The 20,922-nt window shown below is 40.6% G+C and overlaps 3 protein-coding genes across 12 annotated transcripts in view; all 3 read right to left on the reverse strand.

The window, feature by feature from the left end:
* Window positions 1–626: 626 nt before the first annotated feature.
* Window positions 627–3,534, reverse strand: LOC126873464 (tubulin monoglutamylase TTLL4-like). Its single transcript, XM_050634321.1, has one exon. It carries the CDS (start codon window positions 3,220–3,222, stop codon window positions 1,528–1,530), a length of 1,695 nt encoding a protein of 564 aa, XP_050490278.1. The 5' UTR covers window positions 3,223–3,534; the 3' UTR covers window positions 627–1,527.
* Window positions 3,535–3,674: 140 nt separating this feature from the next.
* The window catches only part of LOC126873465 (tubulin monoglutamylase TTLL4-like), a 236,845-nt gene continuing 219,597 nt past the window's right edge, over window positions 3,675–20,922 (reverse strand). For all 10 annotated transcript variants that reach the window (XM_050634330.1, XM_050634322.1, XM_050634326.1 and 7 more), the window contains 2 exons: window positions 7,645–7,703; window positions 3,675–6,423 (listed from right to left, as the gene is read on the reverse strand). In XM_050634330.1, coding sequence (XP_050490287.1) covers window positions 4,722–6,404 — 1,683 coding nt within the window. In that variant the 5' untranslated portion in view covers window positions 6,405–6,423; window positions 7,645–7,703 and the 3' untranslated portion in view covers window positions 3,675–4,721. The remainder of the gene's footprint in view (window positions 6,424–7,644; window positions 7,704–20,922) is intronic.
* LOC126873467 (enhancer of split mbeta protein-like) lies at window positions 14,100–18,893 on the reverse strand. Its single transcript, XM_050634333.1, has one exon. It carries the CDS (start codon window positions 15,288–15,290, stop codon window positions 14,667–14,669), a length of 624 nt encoding a protein of 207 aa, XP_050490290.1. The 5' UTR covers window positions 15,291–18,893; the 3' UTR covers window positions 14,100–14,666.

Below are 20,922 nucleotides of genomic sequence, written 5' to 3' on the forward strand. Positions count from 1 at the left end.
GTCGAAGTATAAATAAATGAAAGCTGTACCAAGGACTGGATACAATGACTTTGAGAGATAATTGACTTCGTCGGCCGATCGTGGATCGTACTTCCTCCGGACAAAACTGATATACGATGTTTTAACTGACGAAGCACAGGCTGGTAATTGAATTTAAAGGGCGGAAGCGAAGAAATCTGGTCCCCTTTCGTATTAACCTAATCAAGTTCAGTTGCCGGTATCGTCGGCCGTCGCGGTCACAATAGAGACATTAAATTGTTAGTACGGATTTATTAAACCCGACGCTGTTACAGCCGTGAAACTATTTAACTCTTCGAAGGTCTGCTCCGTTCCAATTATCCGCCAACGACTATAGCCACCTACCCCATATCTTTGCTGCCAATCTTCCGCCGACGTTGATACCTTAATTTCTCCAGAACGAGCAATTAGTTTACAGCGGATTATTTTTATAGCTTTTTAAGATCGTTTTTTTTATCGATGAAAGTTTCTTCACGCTCTACTACATCTTTAATTTTTCATGAATCTTCCTTTTTTTTACTCTCTATATATATTTTTACCTTTTACTGTTACGCGATGTATTTTTTGATCTTTGTTGCTGGTGTAATTTAAGGAAATATTAAATACCGTTGGCTCAGAAAAGAAAATTAATTCATCTTACAAAGTACAATTATTATTCTTTGTCATAGTTTCAAGATACACACTAAATTAATAATATTATACAGTATCGCTAGAAAGTGAGTCACTTGTTGATTGTATATTTACATAAAACTATATATATTTAGCGTGTCGTTTCATTGAAACAACTAATCATTTATGTGTATAATAAACTTTAATATTTTACAATTCTTCAGTCGATTACACCGAATCAAGAAAATACTGCACACTTTACAACTATATTATATTCTGCAATATTAACATTTGTGTAGCGATACGTTTCTTGTTATCAAATTTTATTGTTAAAATAGTTTCGACTAAAAAAAAATTGCAATTTGTAAATGATTTTCTGTCGATCAAACTAAAAGGCAAATAAACTAATTTCTTGACAGCTTTTTAATTATTTGTATATATCTTTTGTTTCTAGACACGATAAGTTACAACTTGTGTAAATTTGTTAAAATGTCGAAAAAATTGTTGCATACCAATGTTCCACTTCGTAAATTATTTACAAAATAATGTAAAATTCATAATAAGCCCATAAAGCATGCCATTATGTTTATGGTTGCAAAATACTACAATGTCGTTTCCTTTTTTGTTACAATATCAACGACATTCAAATTATTCATTCATTGCCAATGTGTTGTTCGATCATCGACTAATTTATTTCAGTTGCACAAATTGCGCTTGGTAATAAATTGCTTAAATCTGATTCTGGAAATACTTGTTAATTTTAATCCACGAGGAAAATGAACTGGCTCCAAGTTACTCGGAAAACCACCAAGTGTAACATTCCTTTGAATGCTTTTTCTCGAACAAAATTTCAAGATAACGCTGCCATTTCGCTTACCAAATAATCACAAGACAGTACCTTCACGACAAATGATATTTTTTCCTACAAAGTTTCCTCAGTCTCTCGATGCCTCTGAATCGATTATGCGTATACTCGTTCTCCCAGGCATCCAGTAACAAATTATAATATCTAACTGCTTCGAAGAAAGGAAAGTATTTGTACGTCTCGCACGTAGGAAAGATTCTCTCGAAACCACCAGTCTGCACGATCTCATCCTCGTGTCTTATCAAAACTCTGACGTCATCCGGCGTAAGATGTTTCAAGATCGATTTCAAATAATATTTCCTAGTAGCCTTGTTTATAAAATTATACTGCTTCTTTCTAACCTGTCGTGTCAGCACGTTCGAGTACAACTGTCGATTGTAACAGATAGCGTTTTTCCTGTAAATCAGCCTAAGAAGCCTCAATTCCTTGCAATTCAACAGGTCAGGCACGTGAAAACCGACTAGGTTCAAGTAATCCTCGGCCAATTGTCCTTTGACCAACTTACACAACGGTGTATCAGGTTCCATGGAAGGAAAATCGTTGACTTCGAGCAGCCAAGGTCGATACTGTCTATCCAATAAAACGTCGAAACCGAAAAGCTGATAGAAATTATAAGCCGTCATCGAAGTTCTCTTCCAGGCTCTGTGTAAAGATGGTTCCGCGGAGATGACGGTCTTAATAGCGATGTCCTTGATCTTGGTCCAGATTTGAAGAATGTCCACGTCGTCCATCGCCGCCAGATACTTCCATAGACAGTTCAACGACCACATGTTACCCTTACACTTGTTTGGATCGTCGTTAGGTTTGAAATTCGGATTAACCTTGTTCACGCTGGTGTTCGTTAGGTGCATGAACCTATCTGACAGCGTGTCCACGCGATTAACATACTTGATGGTAGCTAGTCTAACCAAACCTTCGTTATAAACGTAGATCCTAAGGGGATCGATGCTGGTCAGCAACACGTACAATCTCATATCAAATTTAATACCATCGATCAGTCTGGGCGAGGAGATGTATCTTTGGACCACGTAAGATCGATAAGTAGGAATCTCGTAGAAATTGGAAACTATTTTTATTCCGCTGCCTGCGCAAGAATCCGGAGGCTTCACGATCCAAACTCCGCCATTCTTCTCCATCAGCTTCCTCAAATTAGCTCTCTCGCCAGGTAGAACAAAGGTCATTGGCATGTAATAAAAATTGTTGGCGCCAAACTTCTTCCTCATCCTACGAAAGTTTCTCCAGAGTAGTATTTTGTCGCCTAACTCGTCGCAGCTGGGAAAATGATTCACTTTGGAGAAGTTCTTCGTGCGTCTTAGTTTTGTGTAAGCGGAAGTGCTGCACCAAGTGCCGCACCAGTTGTCTGTAGACCTGTTGGTCGTCTTGAAGCCAGAGTTACGAACCACGGCGGCCAGGATTTTTGGCGTGTTTCTCTTTGTCTTCCACCAAAGCAGGTGTCTGGTGATCTGATCAGGGAGTTTGCCGGTGTCGTTCGAATGAAAGATAATGAATGGCGGCACATGGGCGAACAAGCTCCAGCGCATCGATAGCAACAAGTTTTTGTCGCCAGAACCGACTGGATCGACGATTGTTCGACGAAACGGTCTGGCCATCATCAGGCGTTCGGTGATGTCCACGTAAGAGTACATTTCGTCGTCCTCGAGATTGTAAATGGATGATAATTTACCTGAACAGGTACTCGTACTGGAGTCTCGCTGCGATCGAATTGTCATTGCTCCTTTCTCGCCTCGATTGCCTCGCGATTTTTCTGTTTCTGGTTGTGGTGGTCCCGTTAGAATCGAGTCGAGTTGGAAGCCAGATTGGTGTCACTGGGAATTTAAAGTGTTTGACCGAAAGTGAGAAAGTTAGAGGTTAGTGATGGGTGAAACGAGTGAAGTTTGTGGATTTATCTTTTTGGATTATAGTGTGTTTTGAAGTTGGAACATAGTTCGTGAGATCGATAGCTGGTGGTTTGAAATGACGTTGAATGGCGTGAGATGGGCGAAATTTATTCGCGTTAATTTTCGATTTCTGTAATTTTTATTCGAATTATTTGCTTCATTACAAATATAAGTAGGTAACAAAGTATATTTTTTGGCTTCGTTTATTTATATATATATTTTAAAGGAAATATACGGTGAAAGTATAGTTAAGGGAGCGATCTAGAGAATTAGGACATACTATCTCAATATCAATCTGTATCTTTTTTATTTTACTATCGAGGAATTAAAAAAAAAATTACAGTGATGCGAAAGAACGACGACAGCTGGAAATAATTGACAATTTAATTCGTTTATTTCATACCTACGTACTTCATACATACAGTTCACAAAAATAGAGAATTTGGACAACAAATATTAATAAGCTTTTTGCTTTTAACTATTACAATTTTGTTTATCGACACGTTTTGTTCTACTGTAACACTGATAACAAGTTCACCTAAATGAACAATGACATTTGTCACTATAATTTTCAAATAACATAACTCAACGATAATAGCCATCTTTTTTATCGAATTGAAAATTAAATATTCCAACCTAACTGTCACTTTTGTTTCATAAATAAGTTTAATAAAAACTGAACACGTTAAGACATATTTTTATCAACATAATTTTCGAAAACTGCCCGCCGTTACTATAGGGCGTCGATGCATTAACGCAGTTTACTTATAAATGTTATTATTTCACGAAGAGATCCAACAAGAACCGAACGTGTCAATAAACATCGTATTAACGAGTTATCAATACACTTCTGCATCTGAATTCGTAAATAAAAAGTATCACAAAAGTACGTTAAACAAGAATTTTACAAATCTGTGTATTTTTCCAATTATGTTGACATAAATCCAGGAACCTGATGCTGGAGATCCTGGAGAGAAACAACCAAACAATTCGCTGAAACATTTTCGTCGTTGTAAAATGATTTATTAAGCCAAACAATGTCGTACATCAAAAAAAAAAAAAAAAATTGCACAACCGTGAAATAGGCACATGACGTGAACATTTCGTAACATATCGTCCCTAGATCGGTCATTCGTGTACAACAAGATGGCGATACAGCATACATGTATATAGATATATATGTATATATAAAAAAGAAAGAGAAAGGGCTCCGACATTTTTCCATTTTCTTTTCCTCCCTTTTTTGCTTTGCTGGTTCATCGCGACGGTTTCGTCAATGCGATCGCGATGAGAACAGCATCAGTTTAGGCCCGTGGAGTAAACATGGTCACCTAACAGACAGTTGCCTGCTCCAAATGATATTTCTGCTGGCAGAGTTTCTGCAATCTCATTATCCCTTCCGACCTATTTTCCGCGTATTTCGTCTCCCACGCATCGAACAGCAGGTTATAGTACCTTGGAACGTCAAAGTACTGCAGGTACTTGTAGCTAGTAGCTGTTGGAAAAATTTTTTCAAACGTATTCAACTGCGTTAGCTCGTCCTCGTATACGATCAACTGCCTAACATCATCCGGAGTCAAAGCTTTGATTATAGGTTCCAAATATTCCTCTCGATTCCTCAGATTCGAATAAACGGACTGTTTAACACGTTCGTCGTAACTCAACGTGGTTTTATATAGCCTGTAATCTTGGCACACTACGTCTAACTGATATCTCTCTGCTAGTTTCTTGGCCTCTTTAGCTGGTAAAGAGTTTGGTAGTTGATAGCCAACTATGTTGAACACAGCCTGGATCAATGGTCCTTTGATAGCGCTGTCTAACCCCGAGGAAGACTTCAACGAGGGCGAGATGTTCACTTCTAGCAACCAAGGCTTCAAGTCCTCGTCCAAAAGAATATCAAATCCAAATAGCTCGTAGCAACAGTACCGAGACGGTGTGTTAAGCCTCGTCAGAGGGGTGATATTCGATTCACCAGCTATCATCGTCTTCACCACGATGTCCTTCATACTGGCCCATAACATGGAAACGTTTACGTGTTTCTGCTCTAGATAAGACCACAGCGCCTTAAGTGCCCACTTGTCAGTGTACGTGGAGTTGGTTTTGTTGATACTGTAATTGGTTAGATGCATGAAGCGGTCGTTGAGGAAGTTTATGTCGTCGTTGTATTTGACGGAGGCGAACCGAACCAGCCCGTCCGGATAGATGTAAATCTTCAATGGGTTGAAGCTCGTGACCAGAACGTAGAGACGCAAATCGAACTTCATCCCGTCGATGAGCTTTGGTCTGGACAAGTAGTGTTGAACGATTACCGCGCGCTTCCTCGGTATCTGCGACCAGCGGTGCACCACTTTTATTCCCGTGCCTCTGGCGGACGCCGGTGGTTTCACGATCCATCTTTCCTTGCCGCCCAGTTTCTTCCACATTTGGCGAAAAGAGCTGAGATCACGCGGCAACACGTAGGTTCTTGGAACGAAATCGAACTCTTTCGCCTCGTGTTTCAGCATCATCCTGTTCAGATTTAACCACAGGCAATCCTTTCGGCCGATCTGGAAGGTGCCTGGGAAGTGGTTGATCTTCTGCGACTCTTTCAGTGTCTTGAAGCACGACGACTTCATGTGCTTGCCCCAGGTTCCACACCACTCCTGGCATATTTTCATCAGATGAAAACCTGAGTTGGTCAAGGTATGACGTACGATTAGTGGTGTGATCGTGCTGAGATGCCACTTCAGGTATTTGGTTACTTCGTAGGGCATTATTGGTCCCATGCAGTCGAACGACTGGAACACGATGTACGGCGCCACATTGGAGAATAAGCTTTTCCTGAGTGGTGTATTGCCAGTCTTATCGCCATTGTTCATGAACAACTGGTCTACAGGTAGAACCAGCTGTTCGATGTCGATGTACGAAGGAATCTCCTCGTCTTCGTCCTCGTTCTGACTCTCGGGGTCACCGTCATCGATACTGTATTCGACGTTCGCGATCTCGTGATGGTGATTGTAGGCGATTACGTCCATCCTGGACAATCTGTAACATCTATGGTGAAACATGTTTGGCTTTAGTTCGATCGGTACGGGACCGGCATTACGCGAATAGTTCGCGCAAAGATGAATCGGATTAACGATCATTCCCTCACTTTTGTTGTCTCGCGTCATTTTTGCGGTATATCCAACCTATTAAACGTCGACCGTTTATGGTGTCTCGCGATATATCGACCATACGTCACCGCGAAGGTCGACAACTTCCGGTTAGGTTTTTAATCACAGGTTTCACGAACGAATATGCTGTATTAAATATAGTTTCACGAATGCGCTTCAACTTTTATGGATATCTTTTCCAAATCTACGTGTATTACAAGAAACATTTTGGAATTATGTTGGCAATGCTATGAGACTCAACGTGTCGTGATTGCAAAATATATGGAAATTGCAAATACGTATATACTTCATATAGATCATAAAATATTTAAACGATCGATTATCCATTATATTAACAAACTTAACAATGCTTATTATACGTTTAGGATGATTACTACTAATTTCTTACTAAATACACGTATGTTTGCGATAAATATCTTGTCATTTCTAGATACATTTTCGGATTGGTTTCAGACTCAGACAATGTTAATCACGACCTTCCTGCTTCGCGGTACTAATGAAATTTGGAAATGTTTCGTACGCACGCGATATTACGTTTAAAAAGCTTCTTTCTCGATTTTCGACCGGCGCAGACTTTCTCGCGAATAATAAAAAATTAAGAAAAGAAAAAATAAAGGTGAAAGAACTTTATTTAAGGCAAGCAAACGGCAGGCACGGTACAGGCTTAATGAGACAGATAATGAGGACGGAATTCATCATAATACCGTGGCAAACGACACGGCGACGTAATAACTTTCGCGGAACGACACGGCTCGTGTTCGCTCGTCGGTACTCGAAAAATCGTGCTCGATTTTCACACGATAGAACATACGATACAAAGTCGAATGCAAACCAGCGGTTTAATAAATGATCGGCTTTCGTGCACATTGAAGGGACATCGTTATGATTCTCCATAAAGGATGGCAGCTCGTAAAAACTGTTATCGATGCGTTGGCCGCGTTTATACGCTATCGCTTAATGAGCCATATCCAGACGAGAAAGTTTATCATTCGCGTGAATCTCACGTTGCAATCGCTTATAACTTTTTAAATATCGTTGAGACTTTCACGTACGCGTTATCAGTCCGTTTAACCAATTTTCCCACAACATGCCCACTTACCTATTTAAATTATGTAAACGGCAGCTGTCAGCATTCTGCGGACGGACTTGAGCGGCTACCTGAAACAAACACCAACGTTTCTAGTTATCGTTCGAGCGACAAAGTACATTCGGTGTTATCGAACGTCGATAATAAGGGATAATAAGGGCGAATTGATATATGACGGTATTTGATTACTTTCGTGGTTATTTTCGAGGCTTGTTGATGCAGGTAACTTGTTCTTGCGTGTCGTTGCTACGGGCACGTTAACATTATCGACCAAAGAGTAGTGCACACGACATGATAAAGTAACGCTCGATGCCGTATATGTGTGTGACCATTACGAAGCTATGTACTGCATATGGACAAGAGCATCGACACGCTCTTCGAAATGGAGCTGAATTTTTCTGAGAAGTTGGAAGGATTAATTCACTAGATGACGTGGCAAAAAAATGTTGAAACAATTGTTGATTTGCAATTAAACGTACGTTACTCTGTATAAGTTTTCGAAGAGACAAGGATAATTGCATTGATAATATAGGTGTACAAATATTCCGTCATAATTTGTAATATACAATGTATTATCAGACATGAAGGCGTTGGCAAGATGCGAGGATAAGACATTGCAACAACTCAATCAATCGCTACATTTTCTCTTTCGGTGAGCGTTACACCATATTGAGAAAAATTGCAGAAAAATCGCCAACCACCAACTGGTTTATAATCGAATTATCTGCGAGTGAAATCGATCGATTTCAAGTTCCGCATCGAAGACGAACGACGCGCGAACCGGTCAATTAAAACAACTCTTGAGGCTTAATGCAGCCACGATAGGATCGGGACATGCTCCCTCTGCACTCAGCGTTCGGCCCTCGTTATCGATCGATCGGAAACGGAGCCCATAATAAGAGCAAGATGGAAAAAGAAGAAAGAAAAATCAGGGCAGGGAAACGAGAATGGAAAACGAGGTACATTAGAGCAAAATGGGGTTATTTGAGCCAGTGGAATATTCGAGTCAACCGAAGTAGTTTGCTCTGTAATTTGCCAAATTCGGTTACGAGGGAATTTTTAAGCGGTCTATATTTTTTTTTTTTTTTGCTGTTTGTTATTAAAAGGCGCGATGAAGAGTGAAATAAATAATACGCGTTATGTTTATTCGACCAGTAGCGGGGAGACGCGATCGAGAGGAAGTTGTAAATTCTCGTTACGATTAGACCTATTTCGACTAGGTAACTGGCGGTACAAGCGGAAAGGGGGTGATTCTACGCGAAAAAAGAAGTCGAAAATATAGAATAAAAATTTTTCGTTCGAGGCTTTGTTTTCGAAAAAATCGACTTTGAATTTTCGCTCGGTACGCCTGCACTTTATCACGTCTCGTTATAACGGATCTCACTGTAGATCGTTGTTTCGATGGAAAAATTAAAAAAAAAAAAAAAGAAAAATATTTTTATTGACACGGTCAACGGGATAGCAAATGCGCTTTCTTCCAAAGTCTAAGTCGAAGTGAACTTATTTGTGCACGGTACAACTAGAACTCAATTTATGAGTCTCAGTGGAACTGCACTTATATACTCTTCTCTGTAGCTGTCTGTACCCCTCGGGTCAACAATAGTTTTAAGGAGAGCTATAAAAGTTTTAAGGAGAGCCATACCTCTGTTAGGTAAAAACGTCCATCCCGTGACCCTGATACTTCGAGCCTAAGCCTACTGTCATAAATCTCAGGCGAACATAATCGAATTAAATCATAAACAACTACTTCTAAATTTTATTATTTAAGCACAGCTATAATAAGAGGTCTAGGCTAAAGTATCGAGGATTTTCCCAAAAATTCCAAAAGAAAGGCCCCCATGTTCTTTCATTTCCGACATACATTTCCAACGACTTTATATAGAAGCTAGTTACGCTGGTGCGTAGATTTGAACGAAGTGGATGAATAATTGACGGGTGAAAAGCCTGTAAGAGATGTTTTAAAGTTGCAGAATCAGTGCAGAGATATCGACTGATCTGTAGTCGTAAATCGAGTAAAGTCCGGTGACAATGCTGTTGCAAATGAAAACTCTTGCTCGGCGGAGATTGCCCAACCAGTGGTCGCTTGCGGGTGAAATCTAGAGAAACATGGGAACATTTACGTTTCCCCAAATTTCACCAGGTAGAGCAATAAGCATAAAGAACCTCTTGACTCGAGGATGTTTTGTACCACTTAACGGCCTTAACGGTAAATCAAAAGGTCTCCTTTTATGACAGTTCCTTAGGATTATTGCGGCCCAACTAATTGTGTTGACGTAGCGAATGACCGCCTCGACCGAGGGATTGATCCCAGGCTACGCAAGGATTTACCCGACGAAACGCATTGAAAGCTTCGCGATTACACTTTTCTACTTCTATAACTATTCGACAAAAAGTAACCAGATTAACATTAGCAATCTCTGCCGTAATTAGTGTAATTCGACAGCGTGCTTTATTTCTCGAAGCTACATATCTAGTGATTTATTTCATTAAGAAGATTAAAAAGGAAACACTCAACAGATCTCGCAAAGCACATAACCTAACAAACAAACACTCACCACACTAAAGAAATAAATCAATCAAATTCAAAGATGGAATCCCACTGAGGGTAGTCATCCACATGTTATATTATTATACCACTAAGCTATAATATTTTACCAAATGTCCTACTGGACAAATTGTAAAATGTAAATAAATAAATAAAAAAAAATTATTTTATTAGTTTTCGTACAATATTTCTTCGCTGGCTTAAACGACTCCAGCATAAGCTTATTCGAAAAATTATCTCCGTCTTAATGTCTTTTCTCGCTGGACTCGAAGCAAAGATATTTTACCATTCTTTCGCTATTGTATCAAAGACTAATGGTATCTCGTAATATCGTAAGAAAGTAAACGCCATTATTTCTGTTGCAAATTATCAACTAAAGAGCAACCGGCCAGGTCAAACCCATCGGTCGGTTCCTCGAGTGACTTGACGCTCAAGGTGGGGGAGGTTTCGTGCCTTCCCGGCCAGGATTTTTCCTTGGCCTTTGAGTCATTATTAGGTTTACAGCTCGGGGAGGACAGGTAATTGGGAATTTTCCAAAAAAGGGAATAGGCCTGTCCAAGCCATAAAACAGATGGCGACTCAAACCCCCGAACAACTCGCGTAATAGCATGCATCGATCAAATGAGAAAACCGGACGAAACGTTGGAATTCGCGTGGAAAAGCGCGATAAGAGAAAACAGAAACGAAAATTCCGAGAACGTAGAGGCAGCGTGAAGACTCGGCCGATGGCTATTAACGGATAAAGCTGCGATGAAATTTGGCGCGATCGCAATTATACGCTTCGATCTTTTTTTTCCCCTTCATCGGTGAAAAAACATCTGCGCGTCTTCGCGTTATTACAGTTTTTAATCGTTCGCCGTGAATCGAACCTGGCGATCTCGATCCATTTGGGACATCTGTAATTTATCGCGTGGTTACGGATCGCGCGTTGAAAGTGAATCCGGAACTCGACGCGTGTGATTGGAATGGGGCGCGCTGGGTGTCGAATTGGCGGGAAAAGTGATTTGAATTGCACGTAAAACGTATGTTTGGTATACAAAAACGTAACTGATTATTAAAGGCCAGCTGTGTATGTGTTCTTTAATTTTGACTCGCAAACGCATGAGTTTTTTGAATGTGTCAGGAAACGTGTCTGATCTCTTAGCGATTTCCTCCATTGAATCGCTAAAGGGATTAGTTTACGGTTTATGCGAATGTAATCATAAATCATAAATGAAATAGAAAATTCTCGGTTGTAAATGTTTAATCTCGTGGCTTATTTATTTACAGATTGAATTTTGTACCGTCCTGTACAGTCTGTCGGATAGATAGGTTCATACTTTCGTAAATAATTATGTAAGTAAAATTTTGGATTACGTTAAGAAAGTTTTCTTATCTGATTCTGCCTGAAACCATCAGGAGCGCGATATTTCACAGTCCTTTTAATAAGATTCTTAACTTGTTTAACACGACCGCAACCTAAACGACAAATATTTTAATCAATACAATATCCAATCGTCGATAGTAACGATACTATATCGAATTAAATTTTCCATAGAGATAACAAACAAGGAACAAATTCATAGGAAAACTAAATTAAAAAAAAAAATAATAATTTAATCTGCAGTCCGATTGTTTTCAAAAAAGTTGCCCGTCAAATAATTTCCAAAGACCGTTGCAAAAACTGTGAACAAACCCTGCTGCAAAGATGCGAGGATTTATCTGGTTCATCAAAGATACAAGGGAGCCCCGAATATGTCTCAAATGGCTATCATTAATAACACGAATAACGTCCAAGATTAACCTTCTCGCGCGTAATCTTTCTCACTCATCTACACTCATCTACACGGATCAGCAGCAGCAGCATTAACAACGATTTGTAACGATGCTGGAAAACGCGAACAAGTCTCACTGTCTCGTTCTTTCTGCAGTCGAAAATTTCTTTCTCGTCGACGAGCTCCTTTTTTGGCGAAGGAATCGCCGTCCTTTCGATGATCTCGTAAATTACAGGATCGCAAATTATAGGACACCCTGTATAGTAAGTTGCGAAACGATCCGCGCGAAATGCTCGAGAGAAGAGACGATTGATGGGTCCGCGTGTCGTGAAAGTAGCGAATCAGTGATCCGTCGAAATTAGGTTATCACCGGAATCGCGCTGCTTTTTTTCTTTTCTTCTCTTTTTTCTTTTTCTTTCTTTCTTGCATTTAATAATCGCCCGAATTGATTCAACATGGATGGAGAACACGGGTAAGAAAGATACGTTATACATAATATATGGTACCGGTCAAACACTATCTGAACACTTCCTTGTCTTTAACGAGATACAATTTTAATTGCACGCGAGGACGCCTCAGTTTTATTATTCGTACGTCGTACGTGTAAGTTGTAGAGTTATTACGACACGGTATTTATTTTCGACAAGTGAAACACAGTGGTTTTGTATTGTTCGTAGAAAGTACATTCGTGAAAAAGTGATTATCTAAACGATATACGTCATTAGCGAAAAGTTCGAGATCAATGTGTGTTTAATGGATTATAGGATTTAAGAAATAATCAGGTTGGAATTTTGTCATCTTGGAAGACTCTCTTATCAACGATCTATCGAAATTTACAACAGGAGCAAGAGATTCAAAATGGCTAGAAATGGGGAAGATTCAATATTTTTTGACTGATAGCGTATGCCATCTTATTTGATCAGTTGTTTTCATCATCTTATCATAGATCAGTTGTTTTCATCATCTTATCATAGATCAGTTGTTTTGGTACAATTATGTTAGTTTCTTCGAACAAGCAATTAATTTTTCTTCGAATTGTTTTGATATTTCATATTTCTTAAAATAATCCCGTTGTCCCGGATACATAAATTCAGGCAAATGTTAAAAGGATTGGAAAATTGGAATTTTTATTCAGATATGATCAGGTATTATCGTTTCTTGAAAAATCAGCTTCTTTTTTCAATCTTAATCAGATTCCTGTGTCTGGAATCGAAATCGTCGAACGACAGGTGTTGTTCGGCATTTTACCAATGTCGATGCTTCCCATGGAAGTGACATAATTTCTGTTCCCCAAACCTGTGCTCTCTTTTTGAAGCACACTCCTTTTTTGGTGGGCGACACCATGCTCTTGTATTTTTCCATCGAAATTATAAATTAAAACGAAGCTATCGACCGGCTTTCCGATGAAACTCACGGCGATCGATGGAGACGATTTAAATTTCAAGCGATAAATTATTCCATTAAATTTCGGTTAGTCCTTGAATCTTCTTTCTTTGCACACAACGTCCATAGTTTTTATATATTTCTGTTTGCCAGGTTTCTTAAAAACGAAGTCAGTTTCTCGCGAAAGTATGTACATGAAATGTCATTTTGCCGGATAAAAATGTAACTGCGTACAATTTCCTCAAAATAACATATATTCGATTATCGAGGTTACTTCTCCTGCGATTCAGCGCATTTTTCTAACGACTAATTTTTTCGATCATCAGTTTTAGAATTTCAAAATTCTTGCAATGGAAATTTTATAGTTTCCTTGCCTACAATTTTTTTCCAAATAATTTTTACATTCAAAGTTACTCAGATGAAATGAAGCAAAATCGCATTCTCTCGTCGAATAGATCGATGAATTCTAAAGAATTAGAGCTGCGTAACAATTGCTAGCTGTTATTGTTAAATAACAGAGGAACTGCGACTTTAACAAAATAACGTACCACCGATTATTATTTTATTTTCATTTATATTATATTTTACCACTGATTATCATACAAAATATTTTCTATTTATCAACAGTATGTTTTCATACCATTCTGTCTCTTCTTTTAGGCAGAAATTAATAAATATAAATGAAACAGGCAGTGAACATTGACGTAATGAAATGATAATGAGACTGAGGAGTTTAAAGGACCAAGGATATAGGATCGATGAAACGAAAGAACAAAGAAGAACGATTAAGATTGAAACAATGTGTTTATTTATTCCTGCACGACGTGCGATCGGTTTTAACAAAAACACCGTGTGGACATCGTTACGTCTAAAGAAAATCTTGTCTCTTAAACATAACAAATTAAAATCTATAATAATAATAATCCTTCTACTTTACGAGAATATAGTTTATATGTCAGGTACAAAATCGAACCCTATCACAGACGTGTCACTTAAAGCTTCGTCACCTATTTACAATACAGTGAGATGAGAGAAAAAGAAGAAATAGAGAGAAAAAGAGCTTCTCGAAAACGGTGCCGGATATGATATTCGATTACTTAACAAAGCAACATTAATATTACGAATATTAATTGGAAACGCCCTCGATCAACATAAACGAGGCGTAACAATTTTCGATATATGGAAGACAAATGATTCGTCGTTTTTCCTCCCATTCGCTGTGCCGCCTCTGCCCCACGATCGGCAGAGTTTCTTCACCAGGAAGGAACAAATCAAATCGAATTGTTAATTCAGAATCTTCGATCATCTGCGTCGTCTTCATCGACCAAACTTCGTGCTCTCGGATTTTTCCATCACCACGGCCTCCAAACAGCGTTAGAAGATTCCGTGGATTCGCCCGAAGAACTCACCACGCTGACAGGACTTTGTGGCGGCGTGTAAACGTTTTGTGGCACGTTGATCATCACGTTGGCAGCTGGACTGACAGCGGGTGTCGTTTTACTGACAGCGGTCACCGTGGTGGTGGCGGTGTTCGTCGACGCTGGTCCTTCGAGTCGCCGCAGACATCCGCCAAGGTGTCTCATTAACTGTGCACCGGCGGCTGGATGAACGGCTGCTGCCACAGGAGTCGACAGGAACGACGACACTTCCTGCGCGCACTGGGTGAATCCTTCTCTGAATCTGTCCGCGTAGCTGTTCTCCGGTGTCAGAGTCAGCCTTCTGGCAGCCCTGAGCGTGTGAAGGTGACGAACAGTGAGTTCAAGTATGTCAGCCTTCTCCAGCTTCGCCACGTTCTCGCCCTCGGCTTGCAGAGCGGTCACCATGAGGTCCTTTAGCTCATCGAGACAACGATTGATCCTGGCCCGCCTCTTCCTCTCCAGCATCGGTTTCATCACCTTTCTGTACTGATAAGTCCTCGACACTGGCTCTTCGTACTCCATACCGCCGACCGGTGTGTAGCTGGTATGCGGTGTCATGGTTCTCAGAACGATAAGAGTCTCTTCCTCACTTGCCACTTGTCACAAACCAGCCCACCCTTCAGAAACAATTCGACAGGAACGCGAAACGTTCCAATTGATAGGCTGACAGAAATATACAGTTCGATAAGAGTAACTCGATGACGCACACGAAATATGCGTTACAAGATACTATGTATGACTGGTATGTGCGTGCGTGTGTGTATGCGTTCTCTCGGAGTGCCGAGAATAGCGTACACTGCCGTGTTCACAACGGTTCTGAGTCCCTGGTGGGGACCGACCGGTTACTTATACCCTTCACCGATCCCTCCCACCAACTGTCCCATCGTGGTGCCCCTTCCGTGCAATCTATGGGCTCTTGACGGGGAGAAGGGTGTCGGCCACGGGGAGAAGGGTGTCGGCCACGGGGACAGAGGGAACGGAAAGGGGGGGAGACGCACGAGTGAACCCTGCAGCCCGTACACAGCCAGCCAGCAGCCGGAGCGTATCGTGGGAAGCTCGCGGGCCGAACAGTTCCCACAGATCGGGGGCCTGTTGGGCCCGGCACAGGTTCCCTCCACGCGTCTCCCGGCGCTCTGTGTGCGCGTCTATGTATTTCAGTGAGTGTACACGTGTGTCGCGGTATATCCGTGCGTGTGTTTGAGTGTGCACGGTCGAGTGGCGCAGGGGGGCCCCTTCGTTGGTGCCAGAGAGCGCGCGGGAGAGGACCTTTTCGTGCACACCTGCACGTATTCTGGCTCGGGGTGAGGAGAATGGGCATCTCTTCGATGTGCTGCCGCTCTGTCGTTGCTTCTGCTTCTCTCCTACTACTCTTACCCCTGGCCCCCGCGTCGATACGGGGCGCAGGGCAGTCAAGACCAGGGGAAAAAAGAAGCGGCGAGCACACGCCATGACGCGCGACCAGCACGAGGACGACCCGCGCGATACGCTCCAATCTTCCCGCTCTTTCTCCCGTAGCCTCTCTTTCTCTCGCTCTTCTCTTCCGCTACTGCTCGCCTCGTCTTCTACTTCTTCTTCTTGCTTTTTCTTGTTTTTTCTGGCCGCTTCTCTTGTTCGTCGCTTTTGTTCGAGCCTCTGTGCTCCTCGTCGCCGCCGAGAACGATATTGTTGGTGATGCTATCGCGCGAGCGCGAATACGCTCGCGGATGCGATTTTGGATAGAATTTCAGCCCACGTGGGAGAAGCGTTTAATATTTGATCCGTATTAATTCATAGAGGATAAGCTTTTTAAGAAAGCTGTTTCAAATTTGAACGAATTTTTACGTTCTTTTTGGAAGTAATCCATCTATGCGTTAACATATTTCTAGTAGATTAATGTATAATAGTAACAAATTTGTTTTGCATATGAAAAGCCGTAAACGCATGAAGTTATCGATAGAAATTTGTCGAAAGAGATGAGTTTGATCTTGGCGGAATTTTTTTAGATGAGATTCCAGAGATTGGAAAGTAACAAAAGATGAGAAACATTTTGTAAGATTTGTTATTGGCTGTGCTATTTCTTCGCGGTAAACGAGCATATGAATAAAATCGTAAATTCGTCTCTTTTCACTCAATTATCTCTTAGTTTTATTCGAAACGTTTACAGTCGTTGAAAAATACCGCGATAATGAATATTCGCGAAGCACAACGCAATCAAGCATTCAGCATTTTAAATTTTCAACTAGCCGGTTTATTTTTAAGATCGTCGTTCATGAATAAAATATCCTGAATTTCATATGGCCGTGAAGAAACTCGCGAAACACTTTCCCTCTCCATCTGCTGATTTTGATAGTGCTCTGTTTTCTCGTGTCATGTAAGTGTCATACACCTGTATGTATCGGTGGAAATACACGTTACAGGCCATTACACGTTTCCATCTCTTCGTTCTATTTCTCTTTAAACACTTGTTAATCAACGTCAAACTGTTATCATGGGAAATGCGTTGATTGATTGATTATTCATTACACGAAACGAACATCGACGAGCCTTAACTTTTGCTTCAAACACGATCGATAATGGACGATGGCCTCTTAATAAATAGTCGGTGATATCCAGAAATACGTAACTCGAACGAAAAGAAGAAAAATGTGGGCAATTTTTTTGCGACTTTCACGAAAACGCTTTCGCCGGAGGTTAATTAAAAATTGTCATATCTTCGGTGTGTATCGCTCAACGAATAATCCATTTCCTTTGGCAGCCACTCGATGTGGTAATTAACTCGTCAAATAGTTTGGCTCGCAAGAAATATTCCGTCGCAACGCGTGTAATATTCGTCTTTTTTTAATTTACACGTTCGTGCAACGTTGGCTCGCGGTAATCGTTCGCCTCTTTCGGAACACCGGTATAATGTCCTTCGCCGCAGTTTATGGCTACGTGTATTATGCGAATGGCCGCTAAAGATACGTTATTATTGTTATTATTATGAAGATTCTTTGATTAAATAAGATGCTTTTAATGAATATCGTGGATGAATATTATTTTGACTAAATTGTTATTGTTGGATGAAATGACGGAAGCGACGTCCCTGGGTTACTTGGACAAGCAGATTTTCAATTTCGGGGAAAAATTACACGGCTTTCTTAGATTTTACTGGCTGATAACTAAATATCAATTAAATATTGTTATACAATTATCGACGTTGCAAAGTAGGATAAAAGGAACGACCGATTAAGTAAATTCATATCGCAATGTAAATTGTACGCTGTTCTTCGATGTCCATTTTTCCGTTTCTGATAATTAATGCTTAAAACGCAACAAAGACTAGCAAAAGTTAAATGTTTGCTAAAAACTTGAACGTTTCTGGTTTTGTTTCGCCTTATTTTTCTTTCAGAGCTGCGGTATAAATTAGTCACGAAGTTTATTAAATATCATAAGTTCATTTGAATCCCTAAGACACGATAATATGTTAATAACATGCCTTCTCAAAACAATTTCGACTATGCGCACCGTAGGAAAAGGGTTAACGACCAGCCTTCCAAAGGTTACGATCCAACCAGTACAAAAAACATAGCCAGACGTTTCACGCACGAAGCTCAAGAGCCACTGACTCCTCAAGTTATAATGTAAATTCCATTCACGTCTAAGAGGATATTTTGAATAAAATTAATTCTTAAAAATCAATGTTCAATAATAATATTGTCACTTGTAGCTGTGAAACTAACTGTCTGTCGGTTCACCAACAACCTTTTCCTTCGGATTCCTTCATTTCTGTGCTGTTTCCTAAACAATTTTTAAAACTGATAAAAATAGCGTTACGTTTCTATTGGTATGCGAGGTATTCCAGAGTTTAACATTCAAATTACTCTGTGAATATTCATGCAAACACACATTTCTATAGAACGAACAAAATGCGATCTATTTGTCTCTCATACCACGATATCTCGCGGCTTTTGTATCGTTAAACGTCTCACAAACGCGTACAAAATCGCCGTCCAACTATAAATTTGTACACTTTGACCAAGTTCAAATATCGTTTCTGGAAATCGATCAGAGTATCCGTATGCTCGCGAACGATACTACTCTCCGTTTAATTCATCTTCCGCTTAAACCGTATATTTTTCAATGTTAACAATTTCTGCACATTTCTTAACTTTTTCTGTCTCTATACTATTGGGCTGGAAACTAAGTGATTGCGGATTTTTCAATACCATCTAACGACAAAATCCGCAATCACTTAGTTGCCAACCCAATATAATGTACAGTAAAACACTATGATTACAACATGGAAAGAAAAGTTGACAGACTCGTTTGTATAATTTCATACTATTGGGCTGGCAACTGTCATTAGGTAGTATTGACAAAATCCGCAATCACTTAGTTGCCAACCGAATAATTTCGCAGAACGTGTCCCTATTTTTCGTATCTTACGACGACTCTCTTTGATTCTCTTCTTTTTCTCCGTACTTCAAAATAAAAAAGTTTTACCCATTAATCTCGACGATTAAACGATTAAACGATCTTCGCGATACGTCACTACCATTCCCATCTAATCTAGCGATCTGCGGATCTTACGACGCTGGGAAAGCAGCGTCTCGTGAGACGCGGTGTAGTAGTACGTGGCACTTGTCGGCATGCCAGGCGCTCGACATCGAATTTTCGATAAGGAACGAGTTCTCTGGGACGGTAGTTTTTGCGACGCGGAGAAGCTAAGCGGACGACAGCCTGGTCGCTTTGACCGGTTTATCGGAATCCGGGCGACGCGTTGTCGCGGTGCATCGCCGCGGCTAGAGCCACGACACTTGTTGATTCACTGGAATACCACCGACGCGGAGCACGTGTACGCACGTGTCGCCACCACTCCTGGCACTCGCCGCTTCCGACCGCGCCGCTGAATCACGACTTGGCGGAGCCGAGTGCCGATCGAGCGCCTCACCGCGCTGGACCAGTTTCTATTCTGCTCGATGTGGAACAATTGAAATAGTCGCGTGATCGCTACGCGTCCTCTTTCGCGCTGGTCGAGCTTCGTTACCAGCTGAGTAGAATATTTGGCACGAGGTACACTGGCTCGCGAAATTATTTCGATATTCATCACAGCGAAGCTTTATGTTCGTCTCGTGCACCTGAGACCAAATATTTTCCGAATTTCATTGATGTCGTAATGAGATACGATCGACTCGGTTGCATTGGTCAGGTTTGAAACTGATCCGAAAATGCGTGCAGAAGTTGTAAGTTATTTAATGAAAGATTAGTAGAGAACAGGAGTTCGCATAGCAGGGTGTCCTTTGTTTCTTTGTTAGAGAAATTCCTAGAAAATTAATGGTTTTGTAATTATAGCTAGGCGAATTTGACAAAAGTATCGTAGAAAATTTGGATGTTGAGAAGTACGTACGTTGTACGTTGAGCTAAATATCTCGTAACTGGCGCGCATTTTCAGATTTACTCGTATATAGATCAATGTGCAATAGAATTTGCGAATTTGAGTTCGTCAGTGCATAAGAAATACATATTTTATTCAAGTGCTGTTCCGTTAGTTATGCTCATAAATATTTTAAATATGAATATTTAGATACGAGCATACGTAAATATCCATAATTTCTCATGTTTTTGTCACAGTAAAAGGCAACATTAATTCTGTCAGCGTGAAATTTATGCATCTGTAACTACGCATATCGCATTTATAAACAATCATATTTTCATGAATAATCTTCGTGTGACATGCATTCTGTGATACTTCTGCTCTTCAAATTTTCCATAAATTCACGAGCAGTAGCAATCTGTAATAATACCGATAATAATGAACAAAACAGAAACGTAACCAAAGACCACATTCTACCCTCTATCCAACACGAATTTCGTACGAGTGACAAGCTCGCGTTAAACATCCCTTAGGATGAGACAACCCTGGAGAAACAACACCAAGTGTATTGCACGCACGATAATCCAAGTTCTCCGCTTGCACCACCGATGATCCACAGAAGACCGGTTCACTTTCTTGGGACACGTTTGACCGGCATTAGAAAAGGATTCGCCGTGGTTGTGGTATGAGTAACCGGTTTCCAGGTTGCCAGGATCGTGCAGCTCGGCAGCCGATTTTTCGAATTAAGCGTGCGATCTTAATGACCAGCAGCAGCCCGTCCCTGGCGCAGGCCGCTTGGACAGGTTTCGCTTGCGGGACTTAACGAGGTGTTTAGCCCTTTTGGAAGCCGATAGGCCA

The sequence above is a fragment of the Bombus huntii genome, chromosome 14 (genome assembly GCF_024542735.1).
Source record: "Bombus huntii isolate Logan2020A chromosome 14, iyBomHunt1.1, whole genome shotgun sequence".
Lineage (NCBI taxonomy): Eukaryota > Metazoa > Arthropoda > Insecta > Hymenoptera > Apidae > Bombus > Bombus huntii.